Source organism: Trichoplusia ni, chromosome 4 (genome assembly GCF_003590095.1).
Source record: "Trichoplusia ni isolate ovarian cell line Hi5 chromosome 4, tn1, whole genome shotgun sequence".
Classification (NCBI taxonomy): domain Eukaryota; kingdom Metazoa; phylum Arthropoda; class Insecta; order Lepidoptera; family Noctuidae; genus Trichoplusia; species Trichoplusia ni.
Window position 1 is genome coordinate 8331150 of NC_039481.1, and position 24691 is coordinate 8355840.

The 24691-nt window shown below is 35.8% G+C and overlaps 1 protein-coding gene across 3 annotated transcripts in view; it reads left to right on the forward strand.

The window, feature by feature from the left end:
• Positions 1 to 24586, forward strand: part of LOC113492900 (flocculation protein FLO11-like) — a 61718-nt gene extending 37132 nt beyond the window's left edge. For 2 of the 3 annotated variants that reach the window (XM_026870617.1, XM_026870618.1), the window contains 5 exons: positions 4260 to 4634; positions 18646 to 18770; positions 19001 to 19279; positions 19687 to 19870; positions 20018 to 24586. In XM_026870617.1, the coding sequence (XP_026726418.1) occupies positions 4282 to 4634; positions 18646 to 18770; positions 19001 to 19279; positions 19687 to 19870; positions 20018 to 23819 (4743 nt within the window). In that variant the 5' untranslated portion in view covers positions 4260 to 4281 and the 3' untranslated portion in view covers positions 23820 to 24586. Of the gene's footprint in view, positions 1 to 4259; positions 4635 to 17855; positions 17966 to 18645; positions 18771 to 19000; positions 19280 to 19686; positions 19871 to 20017 lie in introns of those variants that run through there. The other variant, XM_026870619.1, reaches the window with a different exon arrangement.
• The last annotated feature ends 105 nt before the right edge of the window (positions 24587 to 24691 follow it).

Sequence of the window (24691 nt, forward strand, 5' to 3'; positions counted from 1 at the left end):
ACTTATACCAACCGGGGATCCAAGTAAAACAATCGACAATAGACAAATAGATCCTTTGATTAGAAAAAGGAAAGGAAATTTATATTAAAACATCAAACATTTTCTATTTATTCTTCAACAGCTTTCGTGAAAGTGCATAAAAGCATAAACTATACGAGATTTCCTGACGATTGTGCAAAGTTGTCTCAGATCTTTGTTTGAACCAATCTTAGTTTAGATAAACGCTAGTATTAAATCTAATTGAGCATTCTCTGGGAGTCACGCTTGGCTTGCAACATCGGATGCCACACAAACAGATCTGCAAAGGTCAGTGTATACCTACCAGGGAACAACCCAAGTTGGTAATGAACAAATTGGGGAAACGTGAATATTTGTTTGGTAACTTTTAAATGCTTAATTGTCAATCACGCAAAAATCAATCTGTTACAAAACCAATGCCCTGCGATGGTGTTGATGTAACATCCCACAATACTAGCTTATCCAGGGCAAGGTCTGTTGAGTTCTAATTAAACAACGGGTTTAGATCTCCAACCCACCATACTGAAAACTTATGAGAAATATGTCCTATCTTAATATGTGGAATTATAGTTATGGTATACGACAGTAATATAGAATGATAACGTAAACCAATGGTTACTGAAATCCTGATCATTGAATTCACACGCTTGATAAGATTTGACATAATTAAAAAACCTGCACTTTTCGGTTGTCAGACTTTTAGAAGTAGCAAACATCATCATCATCATCATCAGCAGCCTATCGCAGTCCACTGCTGGACATAGGCCTCTCCAAACATAAATTATATTTAAACTTAAAAATTATATTAAAACTAGCTCATTCAGCGAACTTGCATTGCTGAGCTTATTAATTAAACTTAACCATCAAGGGAGCGTATTTACACCTATCCCGTAGCCTTTCATTCTAAAGTATTAAACCCAGTCTTAATTAAAAGCAATAAAACGTATTCCAATTAAGTATAAGAAGAACGTGAAGTTTATATCAAACTGTCTAATAAAACTTATTCAATTAAAACATGGCGTCGATTGCTGTAGCTTTATAATATATATTATTTGCAATCGTACTGTCTGTCTGTACCCATCCATGATTATACGTACGTACCGAAGTATGTCTAGTTTATATTTTTAACGACAATACCAATCGTAAACAATAATTGTTTGAGCCGCGAACACGCTTTTGTATTGCCAATGTAATGTACAATTGTATGCTGAAACTATATGCTGGTTGGAAAAGGAGGTTTTACTGTTTAAAACTATTAATATTGCACACTTATTAATTTGTTAATTTATAATCCGATGTCTGAGTTGAAATAGCTCTTTTCCAATATGGCTTAACAGACTCTTGAATATAAAAATACTCAGATCTAAAATAGTCGTTGCCATTTAGCAAGTGATAATTACGCACATCAATTTGATGACACATGGCGTGTACCGGGATTCGAACCCACGACCTTTGACTTTGCCGTCCAACGGTCATACCACTAGGCTGTCACTGACTGATATCGCTATCTTTACTAGTAAATAGGATTCCTTTTTACTTAGAACCCAAATTCGAGGATGATTTATTTACTTTATTTATGTATACTTTAATGATCTCATACCATTGAATAGAATACTTGTTTTTGAAATGAAACTCCTTACCAAGGCTTTAATGAGCACTTTCTGCGATTCTATGGATGAAAGAGAGAACTTTAAAACGCTTATATTTCTTAAACAGTCTTTGTCTCTATATAGACTCAACGTATGTATGTCTATACTAATATTATAAAAATGAAAAGAGTCGGTTCGTATGACCGTGTTCATTTAAATCTCAGGAACTACTGATCAGAATCGAAAAAATCTTTCAGTGTTCGATAGCCCATATATTGAGGCAGCCTATAGGACATATACCATAACGCTATGTATATACTAGCAGAGCAGTAGCACAATAAGTTACAAAAGCGTGACGGAAATGCCTCACTCTAAGACTACCAATACAATTTTTAGAAAATCTTAACTTTTATCTTCATAACCATGCAAGACCTAGTTGACAAATAAAACTCGAGCCGGTCTCAAAGCTCGCGCGACAATAACAGTCAGTAGAAGATCATACACATGCAGTAGAAGGTTGCTAACCTCGGTATTGGGACTAAGGACAACCGTTTAGTTGCCCGCTGTTATACTGCGCTTATTATTTTGATACCCACGGCGACATGTTCGTGTATCTTCAAGGTGATTGTTGTTTGTTTGTAAGCAGAGTTTGTAGCGGGCAAGTATATCGGAAAATAATCTATTTGTGCAATTTTGTAGGTCCTTCATTAAACGAAGTAACATTAAAATAAATGCTATGTTGGCATGTTATCTTGTATGTTTAGATATTTTACGGTCTCTATCAGAGATAACATTTGTGAAAATGTTGTTTTTCAAAACGATCACACAAATATTTATCCTCAGAGTATTACTGTAATATTCGTTTCCAATACAAGAATCAATACCTCTAACAACCAATCTAAAAATAAGTTCACAAAATTCATGCAATATGACTTTAGAGTGAAACTCACGTGTGAAGCCTTCACAGAACACGTATAGGTCATGCATGAATCCGTTTTATTCGGAGAAAGAGTCCAATCAACTCGTCAAATTGGCTGCAATCAACTCTAGCGCACTCGCCAAGCCTAGACCAAAGGTTGCCGATGTCCGCGCTATTTTCAGATATTATGATTAAACGTAATCACTAATTTAATTCAAGTCTATTCGTAGAAGCCTACGGAACTTAGAATTTGATTCCTATCATGATTAGTAGACCTAATTTCTAAGAAGAGTCATGTATGGAATATAAGCTAAACAGCATGAAATTGTTGTGTTAAATCGTAGTTTTAAAGTCTAAAGTTTTATTTTTATACAGTTTTCGTAATACAGTACAATAAAAAAAAAATTGGCCAGTCCGGTAAGAGTACAATGATAAATTAAAAGAATTTTCATCAAAATACGAATTTGAAAATAGAATAGTTACACGTTTTTCTTGCCCTAAATACAGAGACCGTTATTTATGTTCTTCGTATAAATTGGACTAAAAAACATAGACAATTTATTATGTTTCTCCAGTTGCCAGCCAGTTAGACACTGGCCTATTATTGTGGAACTCTATAGTGCGTGACCGACAGTTTCTACGATACACGTAACAATCCAATTTAGCACGCCAAAAGGTTTTATTTCTACACCACTTCCTTCATTTAAATATAGCAAAAACCTTATTATAAGTGGTGGAAATAGGATTTTAAAATTGAAAATTTAACATCACTTCCAAATGCTTTGTGGCATACAACACTGTTTTCTTGTAACAAGGGGAAGCCCCTAATCATCTGAGCTGGGGAAAACAATCTCAAATAACCCTTAAGTTTTAATCAAACATCACCTTACTTACAAAATAGTATACTTTTACATAGTCCATTATTATTTATATAAAAGTTATTCCAGCAAAAAAAAATCAATCAGCCGAGGTGCGCGTGACGCCTTCAAAACTAATTCAAATAATATAATTCAGTTGAACATGTTACTAGTATTCATAAATAATGCAACCAGCATAAGTAGTTACACAAAAATGTGACATTATACCATAGAGCCATTGAATCCTAATGGCATTTAATCTTGAACTTTAATGCCCTTAAATCTTCGGATTGTTCACTTTATCATCAGTGAACGACCATTAAGTAGCATTATTGCAGTATTGTAGCCGTACAATACAGCCTCTGACCTTTTCACACATGTAGTTATGTAAGGAGGTAACTTATGAATGTTGCATTAAAAATGTCATCTGCGCTTAAAATGATGTAAACGTGTGTGTTATCACGTTATTTGTGACGTATAGGTACGATATACTGGGGTCATTAAGTAGTGAGTTTTACTACTTTATTTTGCAATTTTTGAATGGTATTTGCATATAGCCTGTTTATTTATTTTTGTTTATGCATACATTTATGCGTTTTTAATTTCAAGAGTAGTGGAGTTTTTAATATTAGAATGTTTTTTTTTAAACAGTTAACCAGATTTAAAGAAACATTTTATGTAATTACCATTGAATCGTAAATATCAAATTAAGTGTTTTATCTTGTATTCGTGTTATCCGAAGACATTTACGTAATAAACTTTTATGTCCACATTTATGACCCACATACGCAAATTACCACTTAAGGTGCAAATTAGTTAACGACATACTATGGGTGTGATAGGATCGCTTGAGTGACCGCGTTCATTTGTTTGCAGATGTCAGTCCGCTCCCAAAGTGATGGATAGTCACAGTAGATCGGCGTCGCCGCGCGAGCCCATGCGGCCGCAGCACCGGCCCCCCTCCCCGCCCTCGTCGCCTGGCGCCTTCGACAACCGCGCCTACCAACACGACGACTCGGACCCCAACCACAATGACTCCTTCTCCTCCAACGGGCCACAACAGAATGGCCACACGAAGGAGCCCAACGGAGTCTCTGACGCAAAAACCTTGGAAGCAGTGAACCTAGAACTGATCAACCTCACCCCGAAGAATGGCAGCACGAAGAAGAAGGATGTGGAGGTAGACATGAACGCTACCAACCCTTACGACGAATACTTTGTGCCTGTCAACGAACATAGGAAATATATGAGGTCAGTAAACTATTCCACCATTAACTTATCCCCATTAAGAAGTATAAACTCCTTAGCTATTCTTTTTTTTGTAATTAAAATCTCTATCCTGCAACATGACTTAACTTATGATCAAGTGGCACATGGTTATTACCGGGCGCAGTGACAAAATTCGCTATTTAATAATTCAATCTCTAGACTTTAAGATTTTCATCTTCAGATTTGAACAGTTAGTGTTTTGTTTCTTAGCAGTTCCTTTTCATAGCACAGATGTTATTATTTCGTTTTTATTCCCCTCGACCTGGTACATGCAGGTGAACGCAGATTTCACCGTTACTTGGCTGAAATTCGTCGAACCTGCAGTTTTTATCCGTGGATAATCGGGTTTGTGATGAGTTTTATCTTTATTTGTATGGTTTGTTGCCGTTACTGTAACTGGTTAACATATTTTTTGCAAAAATATTTTATTCAATATTTAAAGAAACAATAATAATTGACCCATAATTAGGTCAAAAATCAATACTACGGCTTTCGTTTTTAATTGCTTCTAAATTAAAAATGCTTTTGCAATCGCACGATAAGCAGAATTACAGCTACTTCAAACATACCATTCTACTTGTCTATGACCTACATTTTGCCAACAAAAACAACTCTAGTATACCTGTACTCGCCACTAAAACCAAATTAAGGCGCGAACGCTGCCTACTATTTAAAAATAAATAATCAACTGTGTTCGTTTTTTTTACAAAACCGCAAAGGTAGTCAACCTTTGGGTGATTTAATTAGGAGGTTGCGCTATTATCTTTTTGAATTATTGTGATTAATTTATTATCATTAAACCTATTGTAAGCCATATATTTTTCGTCTTCTGCTTAAATCTCCTTCCCGTTGCACAAACCATTTGTCCCGGTTGTATTGAAGAGGGCGAATAAAAAGGTAATGAATTTCTAAAAATAACCTCTCTAATTAAATAATTTCGATTAAATTAGTCACATAGTAACCACGAACTGACAACCCCTGGAGTAATGAAGGCACGCTTTGATCATGAGATCGCCTGATAGTTATCAACGAGTACCGTTTGATCGCTCGATACAAATCGTATAAGTCATGCCGGTACGAATCTATGACCTCAACGGATTCGACGGCCAACTATTACGTGTGAACTTTGTTTTAAGTACAATTAAGAGGAAGAAAAAAATATGAAGAAAGGTTTTGTTAAAAAGTTTGTTATAATAATATGTTTGCTTAAGACAATGAAAAGATTCGATGTTTTCCTGTTTTTTTTTTTTAATTGCAGAATCTTTTCAGCCAAAATCACTAAGTATGAATTTTTGACATGTTCTGTCTGTTTACTGTTCCATATTTTTATTTGTACATCACGGACGAAACGCAAATGGTTATAAGTCATAGACAACAAACAGTCACTGTCTCAAATGCAATGATGATTTGGATTGTTTTAATGTCAGGGCTAACCGCTGATAAATGCAGTGTTCAAATACTCATAGGGAAGTATTGGAAGTCGGTCTAAACATTCCTGTGTTTAAAATGCTAAAACTTGATCTTATAGTGTGGTATTATTATAATGAGCTACATAAAAAGGTTCTGCTGGTGATATAATATGAGCGTTTGCACTTTTTATTTGATTGAATTCTTGTGATGAATAGATATTTACACTTCTTTTACTAGTTTATAGTAGTATAGTTTTATGTATGGAATGAATAATATTTAAACCAAACTTTTATACTTATGATATAATAAGATGAATGTCTATGAAAATTGAAATAGGTATTTTATTTAGGTAGTTAACATAAGTAAAATTTACATGTAAAAGCAAAACAACTGTTTTATATATTATGTCAGCATCATCAATTTCAGAGTTTTCATCATTAATTTTAGCTTAGCTCATGTGAATGTGAATGCAGTCCCTTCCAATTCCTTCTATTGCGTATTAAATTAAAAACCCAAAGAGTTAACGACAAAAAAAGTTTAACACTCAAGGTCAAGGCAAGACTTTAATAAGTAGTTCTAAATAATTAAACAGATTACTCAAAGAGACTCCAGAATCGTGAATAACAAAGCTCCAGCCAGAGCTGTAGACTCATGAAGCGTGTCTTAAATTAGTCACAGACCCGCATTTCCGCTTCAATGGCACTCCAAATTATTCCTGAATAGATCGGCCATATTCAAAAAGGTTTATGACCGGACCGCGAAATCCTGATTAGTATTTGCTTGTTTTAAAAGAGTCTAACGTATAACTAACGAAGTCATGACGTAGGTAGTGTAGGTTTTCGCTTTTCCAAATCATTGTTCGCATGAAAAAGAAGGACAGAGCTAGACACTTTTAGAGCGCCGTCTCTTTTTAAGACATGAAGATTTAGGTTAACGCTTGAACTCCTGTACTTAGTAGTTATATTATTTAGGTATTATGTTGTCAGTTCCAGTCTTAAGATTTAGTTTTTCTGTTGTATTTATGTCCAGTGTCATGTCATGCCAATTTACGAACGACGTCCATTACAATTTTTCTTTTATTGTTTTTACTTTTACGTCACAGTGTGATTATGTTAATCTTATTCAATTGTTAGTTTTTAATCGCGTTAAATGTCTAGAAATTGCTGCAGATAAACGATATTTGCATGTATTTAGTTCAAATACGTAAATGTTAAACCAATAGTAAAAAAAACAGGCCAAATAACAACTAATATCAGTGATTTTTTTTGTGTAAATGAATTTATAAGGAGTCTTTACAATTTAATCAAGAAAGGATTTCGTCAATCAACACCTACTTACTTTAGTCTATGTATTTCGTGACTAGGGAGCATAAACAACCAGCAAGTACTAGAAAACAACTTGAAATGCAGTAATTCATCATTACTACATCCGATGAACCGTTCAATTACAACGCCGATGCTGCGCTTGCGCAAGCCAAGCAAAAAGGTTTACACTCCGCGACCTCTGTGGAATGTAAACACAAACAATTTGACAAACATTAATCAAACATTTGAAATTGAATTTCGAATTGCTTGTTCAATGTGTGGAATATTTTAATGTTGGCGAAATATCGTTGATAAAATCATAAAAAGTCAAATATTCTTTTGTGTGAAAATAAAATGCTAATAACATTGCATACCTGCTTAATTTATTATTCTTTTTGTTTTTATTAGTGTGTTAAAATTCATTTTAGCTTAAATGATTTTATTAAATGTAAATGTTTATTTTGTTATTTAAAAACAACATACTATTTAAAACTAATTTTGCTTCTCTCTGTTCTGTTACACACTTACTTTAGACTCTAAATTCAACCCAAAAAGAGTGAATAATCTAAGTTTAGTTCACTTTCAATTCAAAATGCTCTGTTATAGTTTAAAAATAGATATTTACTACCAACCTAAATTCAAACATGTTACCAACCAAACAACATGGTTAATATGACAAATTGGCTTGCGTGGGTAATCTGTCACAGAATGCAATCCGATGTGGTCGACATTATGCAAGCGCGCAGTGATCCGAAACGTCACTCAATAAAACAGTATTAATTTAAACGAAACCGCGTTTTCTATTGTCTGTCCAATATTCGATAAAATGAAATAGATTTTCGTAAGAATTGTGGAATGTTCAAGTACTCGATTACGAACAAAGAAGTTCTTATTAAAGTAATTTAAACGGATAATAGTTAATCGTTTTGTTTAGGAAATTGATTATTAAGTTAGTTATGTTAGTAGGAAAATGAACGATACAAAGTTGTTGCGACAATTAGTTCGTAGTGTTGCAAATCATCAAAATAAATATCGTATTTTTTTACCTCTAGTGATCCTTGTAAACTCCCTGCGCTATGGGGTTGGAGGAGGAGCTGTTTACTGTCTAAGTACTTCTCCCCTCCCATTACTATGAAAAATTACGACTTCTTAAATATTCTTGAAATACATTTAACCAGTAAAACATTCTAATCACTAATCAAATAAACCTGAACTGAGGAAAGAAATCACGTTTGTCTATAATAGAAACTTGTCTCGTATATTATTACGATCCGGTTTAAAATTACAAAATCCGTTGACTATGTAACAATTTGATCCGTTAATAAAATGACCTTGACACGTTGGCAAAATTCTATAGCGAACGTCACGTGTATGTGTGATGTTCTGAATTGCAAATTACTAACGTATTCCGACTCGAATCTTGATCAAAAAAGCTTTTGATTGAATCGAATTTAAATTTAGGTATACGATAGATGTCTGTCCTGCTATTCGATAATTCGAGATTTTATGTCTAGGTACTATCAATTTATAATAACGTAAATTAACAAGTCCTATCTTTTTCAACCTTTTGACGACAGTAATTCTAAATTCAATTTCAATTTAGAAAATAATGTATTCTATTCTTATATTTTTTTTACTTTTTCTGAAAGTTAACAAATAAAGCGCGGCGTTGTCGGACGCCTTTTATAATGACCTAAGATTTTATAGTAATTTTAGTTTATCAAGACGAGAAAAGTAAATAGCCTTAGACAACAATTACTTGAAAGTCCAGTTTAATTACACAGTTTATCTTAGGTTGAGTGACTTATGAACAAAGGAATGGCGTGAAACCTAAACAAATATGTAATTGCTACATATTTGCAATTACATTACTTCCCAGTCTAAAGGAAATTCTCTAGGAAACAAGTAACGATTAGTATCCTTTTCCTTATTATTAAGTGAAAAAATCTCAGAAGTTTCGTGCAATCCACAATTACTGTGTCAATAAAAAAATTGATTTCCGAACTTTTATTTAAATAGGTCTCATCCTGCAAATTATTTACTTAGTTTTTTTTAAGTTATAAGTAGGTACAATACACGCAAGATTAGTTTGGATATCAGATAGAGCTTTGATATTTTTTCTTATGTAATACATAAAACCTAAAACAAAAATTGACGATTCGAGTCGAATTCGAGAATCTCTAAATTTATGGCAAAAATTGTCATAAAATTTCAAGGTCGTCCTGTCTATTAATTTCATCGAAACTCGTAATAAGTTTCCAAAGTAGATTGTCCTCGTAATTATCGGGTTCTTGATAAAGATATTGTAATTTTAAATCGTACCTTATTATAAAACCTTCAACGGAAACATACATTTAGCTTGAAATTGGTTTCGGTAACCAATGGATAATTTCCTTGATTACTTTATAATTAGGCAAGTATAGGAAATTACTCGTTAGATCATCGTTAGCGAAGCATTTTTTTGCTATATATGGATTTAGAGATATCCACATTAGCAGACTATTGTATAAGTATCTATGATTGTTCTTTGTTTAAGTTGACTTTTCCTGATGTGCATGAAGTTACTTATTTTCGACATAACGTAATACAATTAAAAACTATTAGTTAATTGTTATTGCGTTGTTCTGATAAGGCAATATGTCATATTAAATGTATTTATTTTACAAAATATTTTTGCCTGATAACGCACGTGTTATTTTTATAACGAACTTATTACACTTGCCGTAAATGTCTATGACGCCTACAGTTGACATTTATTTATTTTTAAAAAGCACGAATGCCTGAATGGTGACTCTCCTATTATAGACTTTTATGCATGAACGACATTCAAAGAAGGATGTTCTAAAAAACAAATTAAAAAGACTACCAAAAATACTAGGTACACCCCAATTTGCAATAATTAAGTGTTACAGCATTTATTAAATAACATCTTACAGACAATTATCTCGCATCATTTAACAACTTAATTTAACTGCTCACTTCTCATCAACACGAATAGTTTTATTAAAACAATGTATAACATTTGGACTTTCACTACGAAATAATAGCAAAATATGAAGCAGCCACGTTGATCCCACGACAGGTGATTTCTGTTGAAAGGCCGGAAGCCAGGAAGTGCACATCACGACTGACTGCATTATGCAACATGTTGCTCTGAACGTCGGTCGTCGGTCACTCACGGCCGTGCCATAAGGATGTTCAATTATTATGTTCAAGCTTTCTTTGTCACTTGTCGTTGAACTGTGGCTGTATGATGAATACCTTTGCCGGTTTTCGAATGTCATTCTTTTTTTTATTAAGTTTTTCGTGTTAAGTTTTATTATGCCAGTGTTTGAATCTTTGTTGTCGAATGCTGTATCTTGTAGCCAATTAATCGTTATTGTATATGTATAATTTGTTATAGCAGCTAACGATACATCTCTAATGACATTGCACATTTATTCACCTTCTAGCTATCACCTTCATTAATCTTTTGGACGTAATGTCCAAGACCGTCTAGTGTTTGGTATTAATAACATTAATCAGAAAGTTAACTCATTGATAGTATTATAATTATTAACTAAGCTATCAGCTTTCGAACGATCGTAAACTGAAGCTTAAGCTTTCCCCAGTGTAAGACAGTACTTCGTCACCATTCATGTATATTTTACAACCCACTTATCAATTATCTAATTTTCATACTTTTAACAATAAATTACATTAATAAAGCAACATGTTATTTAAACAACTTTTACTCTACCTCGCTTGTCTGACAACTGATATTTTCTTTACTTTCAAATAACTTAACTGAACAATTTCAGCTTACACAACCATGTTTTTTGTTATTTCAAACTAAAATCCGGCAGAAAGTTTTAAAAACAACCTGGACTAGTGTAAACAAAAAAAATAACACGTTACTTTTAACTATTTAGTATTGTTTCTAGAAAGCCGTTGCATATTTAAACGAGGTACCCACAAAAGAGTTTGGCGTCGACTGAAAGAAATTCAGAACAATACTAAATGGGTCTCGCTCGGACTTGGCCATGATGAAAACATTGGCATTATATTACAAAGCCTTCGCCTTAGTATTGTATAGTGTAACAACATTAGTAATTAAATTTAGATCCGCTAGCAATCGATTGTTTAGTCGATTAGTTCGTGACTCACGATGTTACCAAAAAAACTATAGCGTTCACTCTTCAAATTTAATGGTCTTCTTGACGAATATTCCTCGGTAGAAAAAGCGTACAAGTGACAGCATTTTTAAACGTTTAATATTACAGAATACTGTATAATCGAACTTTGTAACGTCACAAAAAACGTAACGGATAGCACGGAAGATGCTCGATAAAACCTCTTTTTATTAAATTTCTTGGAGATACATTTACAAATGGACATCAGATTTAGATGTTTTTAATTTTTAGGAAAAAGTTGATGGTTTCCAAGAATCAAGTTTGTGGAAAACACCATTTTTTTCCAATGCACGAATTTAATTTAAATACTTGCTTACTTCTTTAATACTTTTAATACTATACTTATACATATATAAGTTCAAGATCAGCAATCAGCAACGACTGCCATGTATTAAAGAAAAACTAAAACAAACAAACTTAATTCTCTATCTAAAACTAACTGTCCAATTAACTATAATTCCCAAGTACTCCCAAAATCGAACGAACCGTAAAAACAAATGTGTTATGTGTTAAATATTTAATTAATTTAACTTCAGTCATTACGTGTTCAGTGCGCGTCGTGGGTATGGGAGCAGAGAGACCGAAACTGCGCCCGCGCCGCCTCCGGGAATAACAAGTAGACCCCACATGACGGCCCGCAGGCTATTTTCATGTATATTGTACAGATTTAGTCGAAAGTTTAAATCAAACGGGTTTGTATTGCGGTGACATAATCTAGTGGTCATTAGGCTTAGAATATTAGACGTAACGTTCAGAGAAAAAACCGTATTTCAACCTGTGCAACATAGCAGACCTATTCTTTTTCTTTAAGTTTATATGTTTAGGTCCGCTTCTATGCATTGAAAAAATCTTTCTTTAAGTTAAATAGATTCTAAAACAAAGGGGTTAATTAACAATTTTTTCCGCGATTAACAAAAACTTGTACGAGAAAAAAAAAACAGTAAAAGTCGCCGAAGAAGACGTCTTCTTTTAGAGGCAGTTATCTATTCCCATGTACCAAAGCAATACTAAAACGTAAAATGGATCTATTTAAACACATCGTGCAAGATATTTGATATTACTTTAATCTACCTATTTGTAACATGAGTATTTTCGTCAACATAACACTTTTGCATAAGCTCCCCGCAAGTCGACTTCAGTTGTGTCCTTGTGTGCATGTGTATCAGTCGTAATTAATGATCAATTATTGTCATTTTATGAGTTTAAGCTGACTCGGTATAAAATGTGTTGGACTTACGACACGTGCATACACATAAGGTAAGTTGGTATTTTTATACGAATATATATAATAGTGGAATTAAAATATTGTTATGAAGAAGTTTAGGCTGTCGCTTTTAATATCTACAAAGGCAAACGTAAACAGCATTAGTTTCTGCTCATACCAACTTAATTTACATTTGATTAATACATAACATAAATAAAAAAGCTATTAAAATACTAAATTTAACTACTCAAGCAAAATAAAGACGTACGAATATCCATACCTAGAAACTAAACTTGTTTTGTTTACATACTTTAAAAACTAAATTTCAATAAGAATACAAAACGACTAGCGCCATCTAGTTTAAAGACGAGTATTTAAAAATGGCTACACTGAAAACAATTCTATTATTATTCATAACGTCTTACTTAAACAAATAGAAACGAAACAAAATTTAACGGTGAACGGTAAACTCAGTGAACCAACTTGTACTTCATTTGCAATTTTCCTCGCCCTTTTCCCAAGTAAAACGGTACTTAAATGAGATGCGCTGGCACTGTTAAGAACAATACTTATTATTGTATTACCGGTTCATAGACATAGACTCGTCTACATAACACAACACTTGGCCGAGTTGAAAGGACAAGACACATTAAATGGCCTAACTGTTGCACTGCTTTCTTCACTGTTATTCCTCACACTTGAAGCTAACGTGTGACTAGATATGTAGTAAATACGTATTATGTTGATCGGCTAATATTACGATTACTACGAGCATTTTCATTTGTTTTTTGTCTCCAAGTCATGAGGTCAATAAGTAGTACTGCGAATTAGTCATATTTCGTTTCAATTGCAGCGTAAAAGTCGAGTCTTGCAGATTTTGTTTTTCGCAGTTTTTAAAGCGATAACAAAACTGTGTTAGTTTGTTGGTTTTCACGAAAAAAAACTTTTTTTAAGTTACACTAACGCACAATACCTGCACTTTTCTCCCGGGTTGTGTAATATCATGTGACACACTGATATTTGAGCTCATTCATGATTTGAATAGACAGTGGCTTGCTCAATGGCTCGTGCTCCGATTGAGCATTGATCATGATCACACACGCGCCGAATGTGGGTCAGTGCTGTTGACGGCATTTCGGCTGAGGCTGAGACAAAACGGGTTTTGCCATAGAAATCTAAATAACAAGGTAATAGAAATGGCATACACCGCGGCGATCTATCGAAACGCATGTCGCCGGTGGGCGGGGCTTCAACACATTCACAGCAAATAACTACGCAATCACGCAAACATTAACATCGAGAAGACCAAGCAAACAATACTAGGCCGTACGTCTAATCCAATAAGGTTGACTTTGTCGTTGTATGGATTTACTAACTCACACAGTCATTGCATTTTTTTGCATTAGTTGTAGTGATTACGTAAACTACACTAGGGATTGACTACGGATCCGAAATATAATGAAAGACGAAATTATGAGTGACAATGTTTTTTGTTGTATTCTTCTATGGTTTACATTATAATATACAGTACCCACTTACAAAAAAAAATTCGCTAATTGTCGGTTGACAAAAAAAAATATTATTAAGAAATACTTGGTACCTAGGTAGGTTTGGTATATACGGTGACTTTTTAGTCGTCTTACAAAAGCAGCCCAGTTCATGTATCGAATGACTAGTAAACGTTCATAATAAAAAAATAGGTATTTATGAGATTTGGATAAGTTTAAATTGCAATTTTTATTCAATGCTATGCTATAGCGCAAGGCGTACTTTTTGAAACATTCAGTTGCGAGCGCGGTCCGAGCCGTAAAATGGAGAGGGGCGCGGGCGGCGGCGGGCGGCAAGTTATCAAGCATGCAACTAATTTCATAGTGTATATTCGGCCTAAGTTGTAGGGTACCAATATCGTTTACCCGTGGTAGTCATCCACTTGTCTTTTGTATTTATTTGCAACCTGCGGGATTCTGAAATAAAAATATATTCAATAATATGTTCACAAAAACAAACGACTATTAAAATTGTTACTTTTCGTATACAATGTTAATTTTGGATAATTTGTCCGCACTTAACCACATCACTATTTCCGACAGTTTTGTGCGGCCGTACCACTACAAATACGATCGCATTGATAAATATTATTTTTCGTTATACATTTCTCTTTTTACAACGGTGCATTTCTGTAAGTCACTTACTGCAGAGGCAATGATTAGTAAAGAATGCAATTGTTGCAGGATGGTGCGATATAAATATGGTTTATAATGAAGGTTATGTTTTGAAATTTAATTTTGCAATAACATCAATATTACTGCAATAATTTACTTACCGATAAAATGTTATCTATTTATTTATGTTATTACACGATGCAGATGAATTTCCAGCCTGAGAAACGCCGCAAAACACCATTTTTAGTGGTTCTTGCTGTGACGACGTTCCGCGAGCGACTGAGCGTAAGTTCGCGCGCTGGTGTCGTCCAAGACACCAGTGTGGCGACAAGGTCACGCGGCGTTGGCACTTCTATTACCTTGTTATTTAGATTTCTATGGGTTTTGCTAACTAATTGCTGTTTAAAATCCAGTTAAACTTCGTTACGCAATCCTTGGTAAGCCTGTGCGGATTTAGAACGACCTTAATAGACTTTTTAAGAAGTTTACCTCTCGATTAGAGGTAGTTGTTAGGTACTTGTTGATTGACATAGTTGAAAGGTACCTACGGGTTATAAGCTTTATAACCCGTAGGTTTGTGTTTAGTAACTTTATGTAATAACCAATCTTCGAAAGCATGAATACATTAGTCCTGAGTGAGGCTACTTACGTTCAGTACGTTCTTAGTATTTATAAATTACAGTAAATAATAGTCCATTAAACCTACATGGCAATTTAAAACCATCTTTCTTCGCCACAGGATCCTTAATGATCTTAGGCTTTAAACTTTTTTACCTTTTCTAACTTCATACTACATCCAAATGATTGAGCACGTATAATTAGAAGCCGCAGGATCAGCCAGTTTAAAAATATTCATTACCACAGGATGTCTAGAACATTAGCTTGTAAATGACAAATCGTGTACCCAAGACTAACATAGATTCCCCGGCGTGTTGTTAATACTAATACTTATACTTGCATGACTCGCATCCGTTTTGTCATTCATGTGCAGATTTTCGTTTGCGGTCACATCATTGGTTCTTGAATGGTTTTGCGGAGTTCTCGCGTCGAACACTGGGGTATAAGGTGAGCGGGCACTTGTGGCCGGAGTCCGCAGGACTGGGATTGTTCCGGCAGGCGGGGTGGGGGGGGCGAGGGAACAAAGCGCAGGGCGACGACCCGCCGACCGCGCTCACCTCGCGCGACCACCGGAGTTATAATAACATGTCTCACTGTTCTATAACATGTCTATGGCGTGCGCCTAGTCTTACAACTCACGCGTTCAGCTGCATTCGCAACGACATGAAGAGAGGCAATTTGGAATATGCGAAACATGAATAATAGTCCCGAAGTTGTAGTTAGTTTACTGAAACGATACCTATACAAAATGAGCATTTTATCATAACGATTACTGTACTCTGAGTATGCAGTTTAAGGTATAGAGCAAGGCGAGACTTTATTTATTTTATTATTCTCAGCTTATGTATCAAATCACTGACCAATAATCTCAAAATACAAAAAATAATAAGAAACCAACACCAGCTGCTTACATAATGTAATCACAAGAAACTTGTTGTGCTTAGACTGGCTAGCACCCACCTGTCTATTTATGCTTGCATATATTGAGAATTCTATCTCATGTAAGAACTCCCGCATACTCTAGCTATAAGTGCTATAATCACATAATAAACTAAAACTGAGTTAAATATGCACACTTTAAAATGGTTAAAATTAGGTATACACCGATACCTATATATAATACAAATATAAATATCTCTCTTAACTGTCTTCAGTAAAATTTGGCACTAGCTTAGGTAACGCCCACTTCGTTTGACAGCATTTTTCGTTTTTTTTTTATTGATGATAGAATTTGCCCAGAACAAGAAGATGTTGAGAAGTAACATACAACTCAACATCTTCCTCTATCGTCACAAACAGACAAGAATAACCTCTTTCCAAAATGAGAAAAAAAATATGAATTTGACAGTTCCAAAAAAAAATAGCGGGTAAAAAATTGAAGTCCATGAAAAACAGAGGATATAAAATTTATTTACGGTTCACCCTTTAAATACGCGAGCAATAATTTAAATGGTCTTCTTTCATGCAGATAAATAGCACAGGATGTACATAAGATTCCTACAAAAACGAACTTAATAATATTAACGAGATTTTTCTCACGGTTAGGCAAAGGAACTTCCATTCTGCCCACTTTAAGTCAGTATGTTAACTATTTAATTTTCGATTAAGCCAACCAATCTCATAATATGTGTGGAATGCGATACGCCCTGACACTTGGCTTCCAACCTTTACATAACTTAAAGTTTTTATAAGTAAGTATGACATGTATTTGCATAGGTGCATCTGAAATTAGACTTGGGTGGCACAAGATGTTAAAGCCACGACAACGTCATTGTATTTTTTGTCTATGGTATTTGACACCGATCTTTTGCCGTCGATTATTTTAAATGATAAACTGCAATTTTATGTTATTAATTAAATGTAGTTTAATTATTATGGAAAAACTTGTCATTTTTATTTAATTAACATAAACTGCTATTCATAAGGAAATGCGTTTATTGTATTCTCATGTAGATCGTAATCTTATTGATAGTACCTAATCAAAAATCAACACGATAGTTATACAGGTGCGAAATATTAAAATTAATATTCGTAACTAACCATTATTCTGCGTTTTCACTTTTTTTAACAGTGATTATTGCAGTTTTTTATCATAAATGTTTAATTTAAAAACTGAATATGTAAGTGGATGTCTATCAGCTTAAAAAAAAACATAATAGGTACCGTTCCAAAATTGAATCCCTCCTTACTTATACAAATCTTAGTTAGTCTTACTACATTATTTCAAGATACTAACAAACTGACTTGCAATCCGCCTTAATAATTATTATGAATAATAAGTAGGTAGATCACAAAATATTAAAAATATTCTGCAAACCGTCACAGAGTCTCATTCGTTTTCTGTTTTCTGTTTTCTGTTTGATACACACGTGGCAATGGAAATTTCGGAAAATCCCACAGAAAGGTTATTAACTTCGGAAGACGGCCAGCAAGATGTCGAAGCGTACGTATAATCAATTTTAAGCAAACCCAGTGCAAATGAATCAGCACGTTTGAAACTTAACCTCGTGAGAAATTTGCGTGAATTTGTTCACCGTGTAATTACGCAATCTATTTTGTAATGAGATAATTAAACCGTGTTTTTGCATTGTTCAAGATGCTTTTGTTTTAAATTGCTTTAATTTTTGATATATAAGTGTGATAAAATCGCCATCGGTCGGGATAAAGAAGGTAGAAGTAACAACTACTGAATAATTGGTTTTTAATGTTGCTAATCATCTTTATTATTTCATTTGTAGTGATAATTTAGTGCCAAATACACTTAGAAGAAATCTAGTAATCGGTAAAATAAAGACTTTTTGTATTTTATATTCATTGTTCTCCTACCTACATTTTTTTCTTTTATTTTCTTTTACATCACAAACTCACTTGTAAACTTATTAGTATATTATTTCGCCAAACCTTTTTTGAATCATCATACTGAGTTTATGGACGAATCATGGTAAAAAATCGTGTTTACTGCTCAATGGCGACTGGAAAACTTATTTACGTGGTGATATTTTTTTTTGTTTCTAGTTTCCTTGTACCCAAAGAGGATTCACGCGAAAATATGTATTTACCCCACTTTCCAAGCATTTTTAAGACTTATAATATAATACTAATAAAGATGTTATTTGTTTGCAGAGGAGAGAAATTATACGTGACGGCGGACAAGCGCGGCGAGAAGGGAAGCTGCAAGCGCCCTCTCTGCTGGACCCTACTGGGGCTTGTCGTCGCTGCCATTGTCGCTATCATCGTCTTAGCAGCCAGTAAGACTTACTACTACTTCTATCTAGTCTTTGGAAGTATCATGAAAAAAAATGTTTTATTTAAAGATATCTGATTGTGAAAATATTCACTGACAAAACGCTGAGTAGATGTCGATCGATGAAGATCACGCTATTGCTGGCTTAAAAATGAATAACCAAAATATTTTACAAATCTTAGTGCGCAATCCAAAAGAACAAACAACACAAATTTAAAACTATTTCCATTACAGCCGGCGTCCTCTTCACAAACTCGCCTACACCACTGGAACAATACAACACATCGGTCAGCTCAGCGCGGGCGTTGGGCGGCATCGGGCACGTCCACCACGACCACGACCACAACCACGACCATGACCACGAGCACGAGCACGACCACAGCAACCACGAGCACAGCCCCGACCACGACCACACCTCGGAGCCGACGCTGCAACACGGACCTGAACCACAGAGCGATGAGGGCCACGAGCCCAACATCAACTCTGATGAAATCGGCGACTCTACTATGTATGGTATGTACCCCATTATTATCTAAGGCGGTGGAATCTTTGAGCGAGTAGCAATAGACTCTTACAGTTCATCGGCGTAATGGCCATTCGCACCTTAGTGTCGGTGTATGCGGTACAATCTTTCATACACTAGTATTATATCAAGTAATGCCCATTGATCTAATGCATAATAACATGTATAGCAGTTTAAGACTAGTCTACGTACTGCCCAATTCTGTACCTCTTTCTTGAAAATTCATACGTTCATCTACTTTTACAATTCCTTAGGTATCGAGTTTAAATAACAGAAACTCACTTGTCAATTTTAATTTATTAGCATTAGTTAAAGCAAAAAATAAATGAAGTAATAAAAAACACCTACGATATTTTGTCCTACGTTCTAAAAGTAATAACTGAATTTTTATCTGCAGTACCGAGAACCGTGGAAGGCGAGTTGAAGGTTGACAACGAAGAGTTCACAGCCGAGCTTCAAGACCCCGAGAGCAACGAATACAGAGAGTTCGTGAACACCTTCTCCGATGGCTTGAAACGAGCGCTCTTCGACAGGGCCAGCCAGGAAGATAACGAAATCACCATTGAAATTATACAGCTAAGGTACCTACGTGTATAGATTATTATTAACGTTCAATTCTTCTCTGTTAACAAAAGACACTATTCTACACTATGCAAAACCCCCTGGTATAATTCCAATCAATGAAATACTTTTTATGTTAAATCTAACGCCGATTTTACCATTTCCAGGAAAGGCTCGGTCATCGTCACTTACAGAATCCACTGGAAACCAAAAACGAGCACGGAACCAACAGAAGATTTACTGAACTCCAACAAACTGGGAGCGAAACTCGACGAATACCTCGCCACCAACAACAGAATGATCAACGTTTACCACATCGCTGAAGACAAGCTCACCACCAGACCGGTCCTCGATATCTGCCAGATAAACAAGAATGGCTGTGAACACGACTGTGAGTTCGATGAAATGAACCTCGAATTCACTTGCACGTGCCCACCTGGTCAAATACTGGACATGGCCAACCAGAAAAGATGCATGTCCTTATTAGATGCCGAAACGATCCAAAGAAGCGAAGACGATGCTAGAACACGAGACTTCACGGTCCTCACTGTTAACAACCCATCGACTACTCAGATGCCATCCGAACAAAAACCTGTTCCTGAACCGGCTCAACAGTCTGAAAACAATTTCGACTGGAAAGAGACACATCACAGAATGCCCGAAACAACTACTGAAAGCGAACCCGATGTCAACTTTTCTCACATATTCGGCCATCCGACCGACAAACCAGAACATGAGCCTAAACCTGACTCGAGTGAAGACATCCCTGCTCCTGAACCAACTCCTGAACCAAAATCTGAAACTGAACTAGAGCAAGCCCCGGAGCACCCCGTGCCTGAACCGACAGCTGAGCCAGAACCACAGGCTGAACCCGAGCCAGAGCCTAAATCAGAACCTGAACCAGAACCGGAACCAAAATCGGAGCCAGAACCAACCGCCGAACCGGAACCAGAGCCAAAGTCCGAACCTGAGCCAGAACCAGAACCTGAACCTAAGTCGGAACCAGAGCCTGAGCCTAAAGCTGAACCCGAAGCCACACCAGAACCCAAATCTGAGCCGGAGCCTGAACCAGTAACCACTACACAATCGGCAGCACATGTTGGATTAAATTCGGCCTTCATGCATGAAGACCATCAACACGAACCACAGCCCACTGTAGAGCCTGAGCCAACACCCGAACCCCAGGCCGAACCAGAACCCTCTCAGACCACTGAAAAATCTACAACAACCGATTCTGATTCGGAAACCGAAAACGAACATGGTTCTGAACAAGATAACGATGCTGAGGCAGTGACGGAATCTACTAAACCAACAACTACCACGACCGAAACCAATTCCGAAAATGAGCATCATGCAGATCAAGCTGGTAATTCAGAAGAAAAATTAATACTGTATACTAACGAAGGTAAATTCTTATACAAACCTAACGAAGAAACAGAATCTGAGACCACAACAATGAGAATCTCCATATCTGAACCGAATCTTATAAATGAACCCTCATACGAACCCAAACCCGAGATTATTTCAATTTTCAGCAATCTCCCAGCTGAACAACCGGCTACACAAAAGAATGAATCAGAAGTAACTGACTGGCTCGAACATCAATCTCAAAGCGATGAAAAATTGCATGAGAAGGATAACCAAAATCACACTGAATTTGAAGATTTGTTAAATAACAATCTTAACAAAATCATGCACGAATCAGAACAAAGGTCATTCAAATCGTTTGATGATGATTTCTTGTTTGAAACAACCACATCTGCAAGTCCTAAAACCACAAATGTAGATGAACTGATAGAATCAATTACGAAAAGCGGTGTGACAACAGAAAATGAAATGTCACCAAAAGTAGATGACGAAAAAATGCCGTCTTCAGATTTGGCTGCCAGTGACGAGAAACCCGAAGATTTCAAAATGGAAACGACTACAGCCATGACAAGCGAGGGGCATACTACGGAAAACGCCAAATCTGACTCCGATATGAGCGACAGTGAAACTGAAGAAGACGAACCAGAGGTTAAAAAGGGACCTCTGATAACTTCAATCCTCGAAGAAGCCAAGTCTATTCAAAGTAATAAAACGGAATCATTTGAAACAACAACTGTAGAAACTGAAACTGTACAACAATTCTCTATCAGAAAACATTATCATGATTCCGATGAAGATAAATTGATGGAAGTTTTAGAGAACAAACCTCGCGTAGAAACTAACGAAACCTCGACCGATCACGAACCCGAAGAAGGCATGGATATTACTTTTGATGCTATTAACTCCCTTTATAATCGTTCATCTAAATCTATCGAAAACCAATCTCATACACAACACAGCCAAGGCAAGTTGCCAGTAATAGAAGACACCACAGAGGATAATGAGCCTATGGGTGACACTACCGGCAGTACCACCGACTCCGATTGGCTGTCTGAACCTGTAACTGAAGTTAACTACGACGAAGCTATGAACAAAATGGAAAAACACGAAACAACAGAATCTTCCTCAAACAAAATGGATGAAATAATGAATCGTGGTCTTGTCAAAGATGATTTTGAACCAGATTACTTAAACAATATGGGGGGTAGCGGCTCAATGAAACAGGATCAAGATGAACCATTGTACGGTATGGTCCATGACTACGATAACGAAGACAGTCGATTCAAAAGAGTAAACAAAGAAATCACCACGGAAACACCGAAAGAAATGGTTACAACTGTAGTTGTTGAAAATGGAAATGAATCAAAAACGACCACAGAAGCTATTGGTACCACGAACGCATCTCCAGCCCCTGTCGAAACAACTACTGTGAGTGAATATATTTATAAAGTGGCCGAACAGACCCCGAAAACCATGGAAATAAACTTACCTGTTCATAACGAAACACGAACAGAAACCACGACATTAGCTCCTGAGACCGAAACCGTACCAACTATGGATACAGAACCAGCACCAGTTTGGGAAGACTTAGATGCCGATAAAGATTTAACCGTCAAGGAATTGCCTAAACCAATGGAACAGCCAGTCGCAACCACGCCGACCAATGTTAAAATTGAAGAAATAAATATGCCCAGTACAACGGCAGCAACCACTGTGGCACCCACAAACACAGAAAATGTGACGAACGCTGAGCCTACCAACTCTGACCTTTCAAACCAATCTACTCTAAACTCTACACAATCGAGTAACTTAAACGTAACTATATACGAAATATCTAGTCATGACGGTAATAACACGGCAACATTAAAATCCACTAGTACACAATCAGCTGAATACGACGACCATGAAACAGAAATGAACCCATTTTTACCAGAAGTTGAGAATAACAAGAGTTTAGTGAAGAAACTTCAAGAAGGCCATGATCTCGAACCTACCAACTTAACTGAGACACAAAATGAAAACGCGGAGGAGCATGCGCTAACAACTGAAACACAAACATCATCGAACAAAGACACCTTAGCCGTGCTAGCGAAGGACGAGGACATCAAGAAGCCAGAGGAAACTGTAATGGCTACCACAGAAGATGATACGTCATTCAATGAGTTGCTCATGAACGTAAACTCGCCAAATAATAAAACTGAAGCCAACAAAACTGTCACCGACTCCATGCAAACACTAGACAAACCTAGTGAAAACTCTCGGATGATGTCCTCCAACGAAAAGCCCGCGCCCGCGTTACCCATCTCCACGTTTTTGATGGACACCGATGATTTGGTCACGAGTAGGGAGGTATCGACAACAACTAGCAGCAACAAATTAGATGGCGAGCCAGCCAGTGCCATGACCACGGAGGTAGTACCAGGGAACATCATGGACAATGGATTTCTCAGTGTTGTACCCATAGTAGAAGACAATGAAGATCAACTCGAACAAAAAAGCGAAAACATTGAAGACAACAATGACATAAGTGATTTGCCAAAAAGTGATAAAAGGACATTAGATGCTACCAGATTCGATTCAGTTATTAATAATGAAGCGTAGTATCCCGCTCAATTATAATTTACACACACACAATTAGTTTTATACGTTGTTATTTCATTTCCTGTGATTCAGTGGACACTGTCGATCAAATTATTCTGAACAGACTATTTTATACCAATGTAAATGCAATATTATTATTTTAATTAATTAATTCAATTCACGTGGTTTCGGTCACAGAAACTTACACGGTACCTATTTTTTTTGTATTGTATTGTCCTGTAATGTGAACATTTTATTCATTAGACTAGTCAAACTAGAAAAGAGTCATCGTCTTGAAAGATTTAGATTTATTTATTGCTTTATCTATATAAAAATATATGGATTGCGCAAAATTGTATAAATAACTGGTAAAACGTATGTATTTTAAGAGGTTTGCGCGGTCCATGCGAAGGTACACGAACAAAACGTCGGAACTTGTAATATTACGCCCTCGAACTTAGATTACCTGACAGTCCTATTTTGTAATTGTTACCATAGCTAAATGTATATTATTATTATAATTAAATTACTCCTGAATCGGACGTTATATCGAGTTTGGAAACAGAGTCGTGAGCGTTAGGAAGCCGCGGTCGGGGCGGCGCTCGTTATATAGTCTTGTGATTGTCTGCCATGCCGTATGTGATAACTCGCAGATGTACTACATTCCGTTCGTACTTATTAACTTAGTGATATTACACAGAAGTGAGGTCTGATTGTAAAATAATAATTAATTTAGAACTGTTAACTAAGATAAATATTTTGTATAAATGGTTGATTTGTAAAATAATTGAATTATGTTGTAAATAAATATAAAGTTAATAATAATTACTTATGCGGTTTCATTACCTTTACCTTATACACCAAATAATCTTTCTACCCTTTTTACGGATACT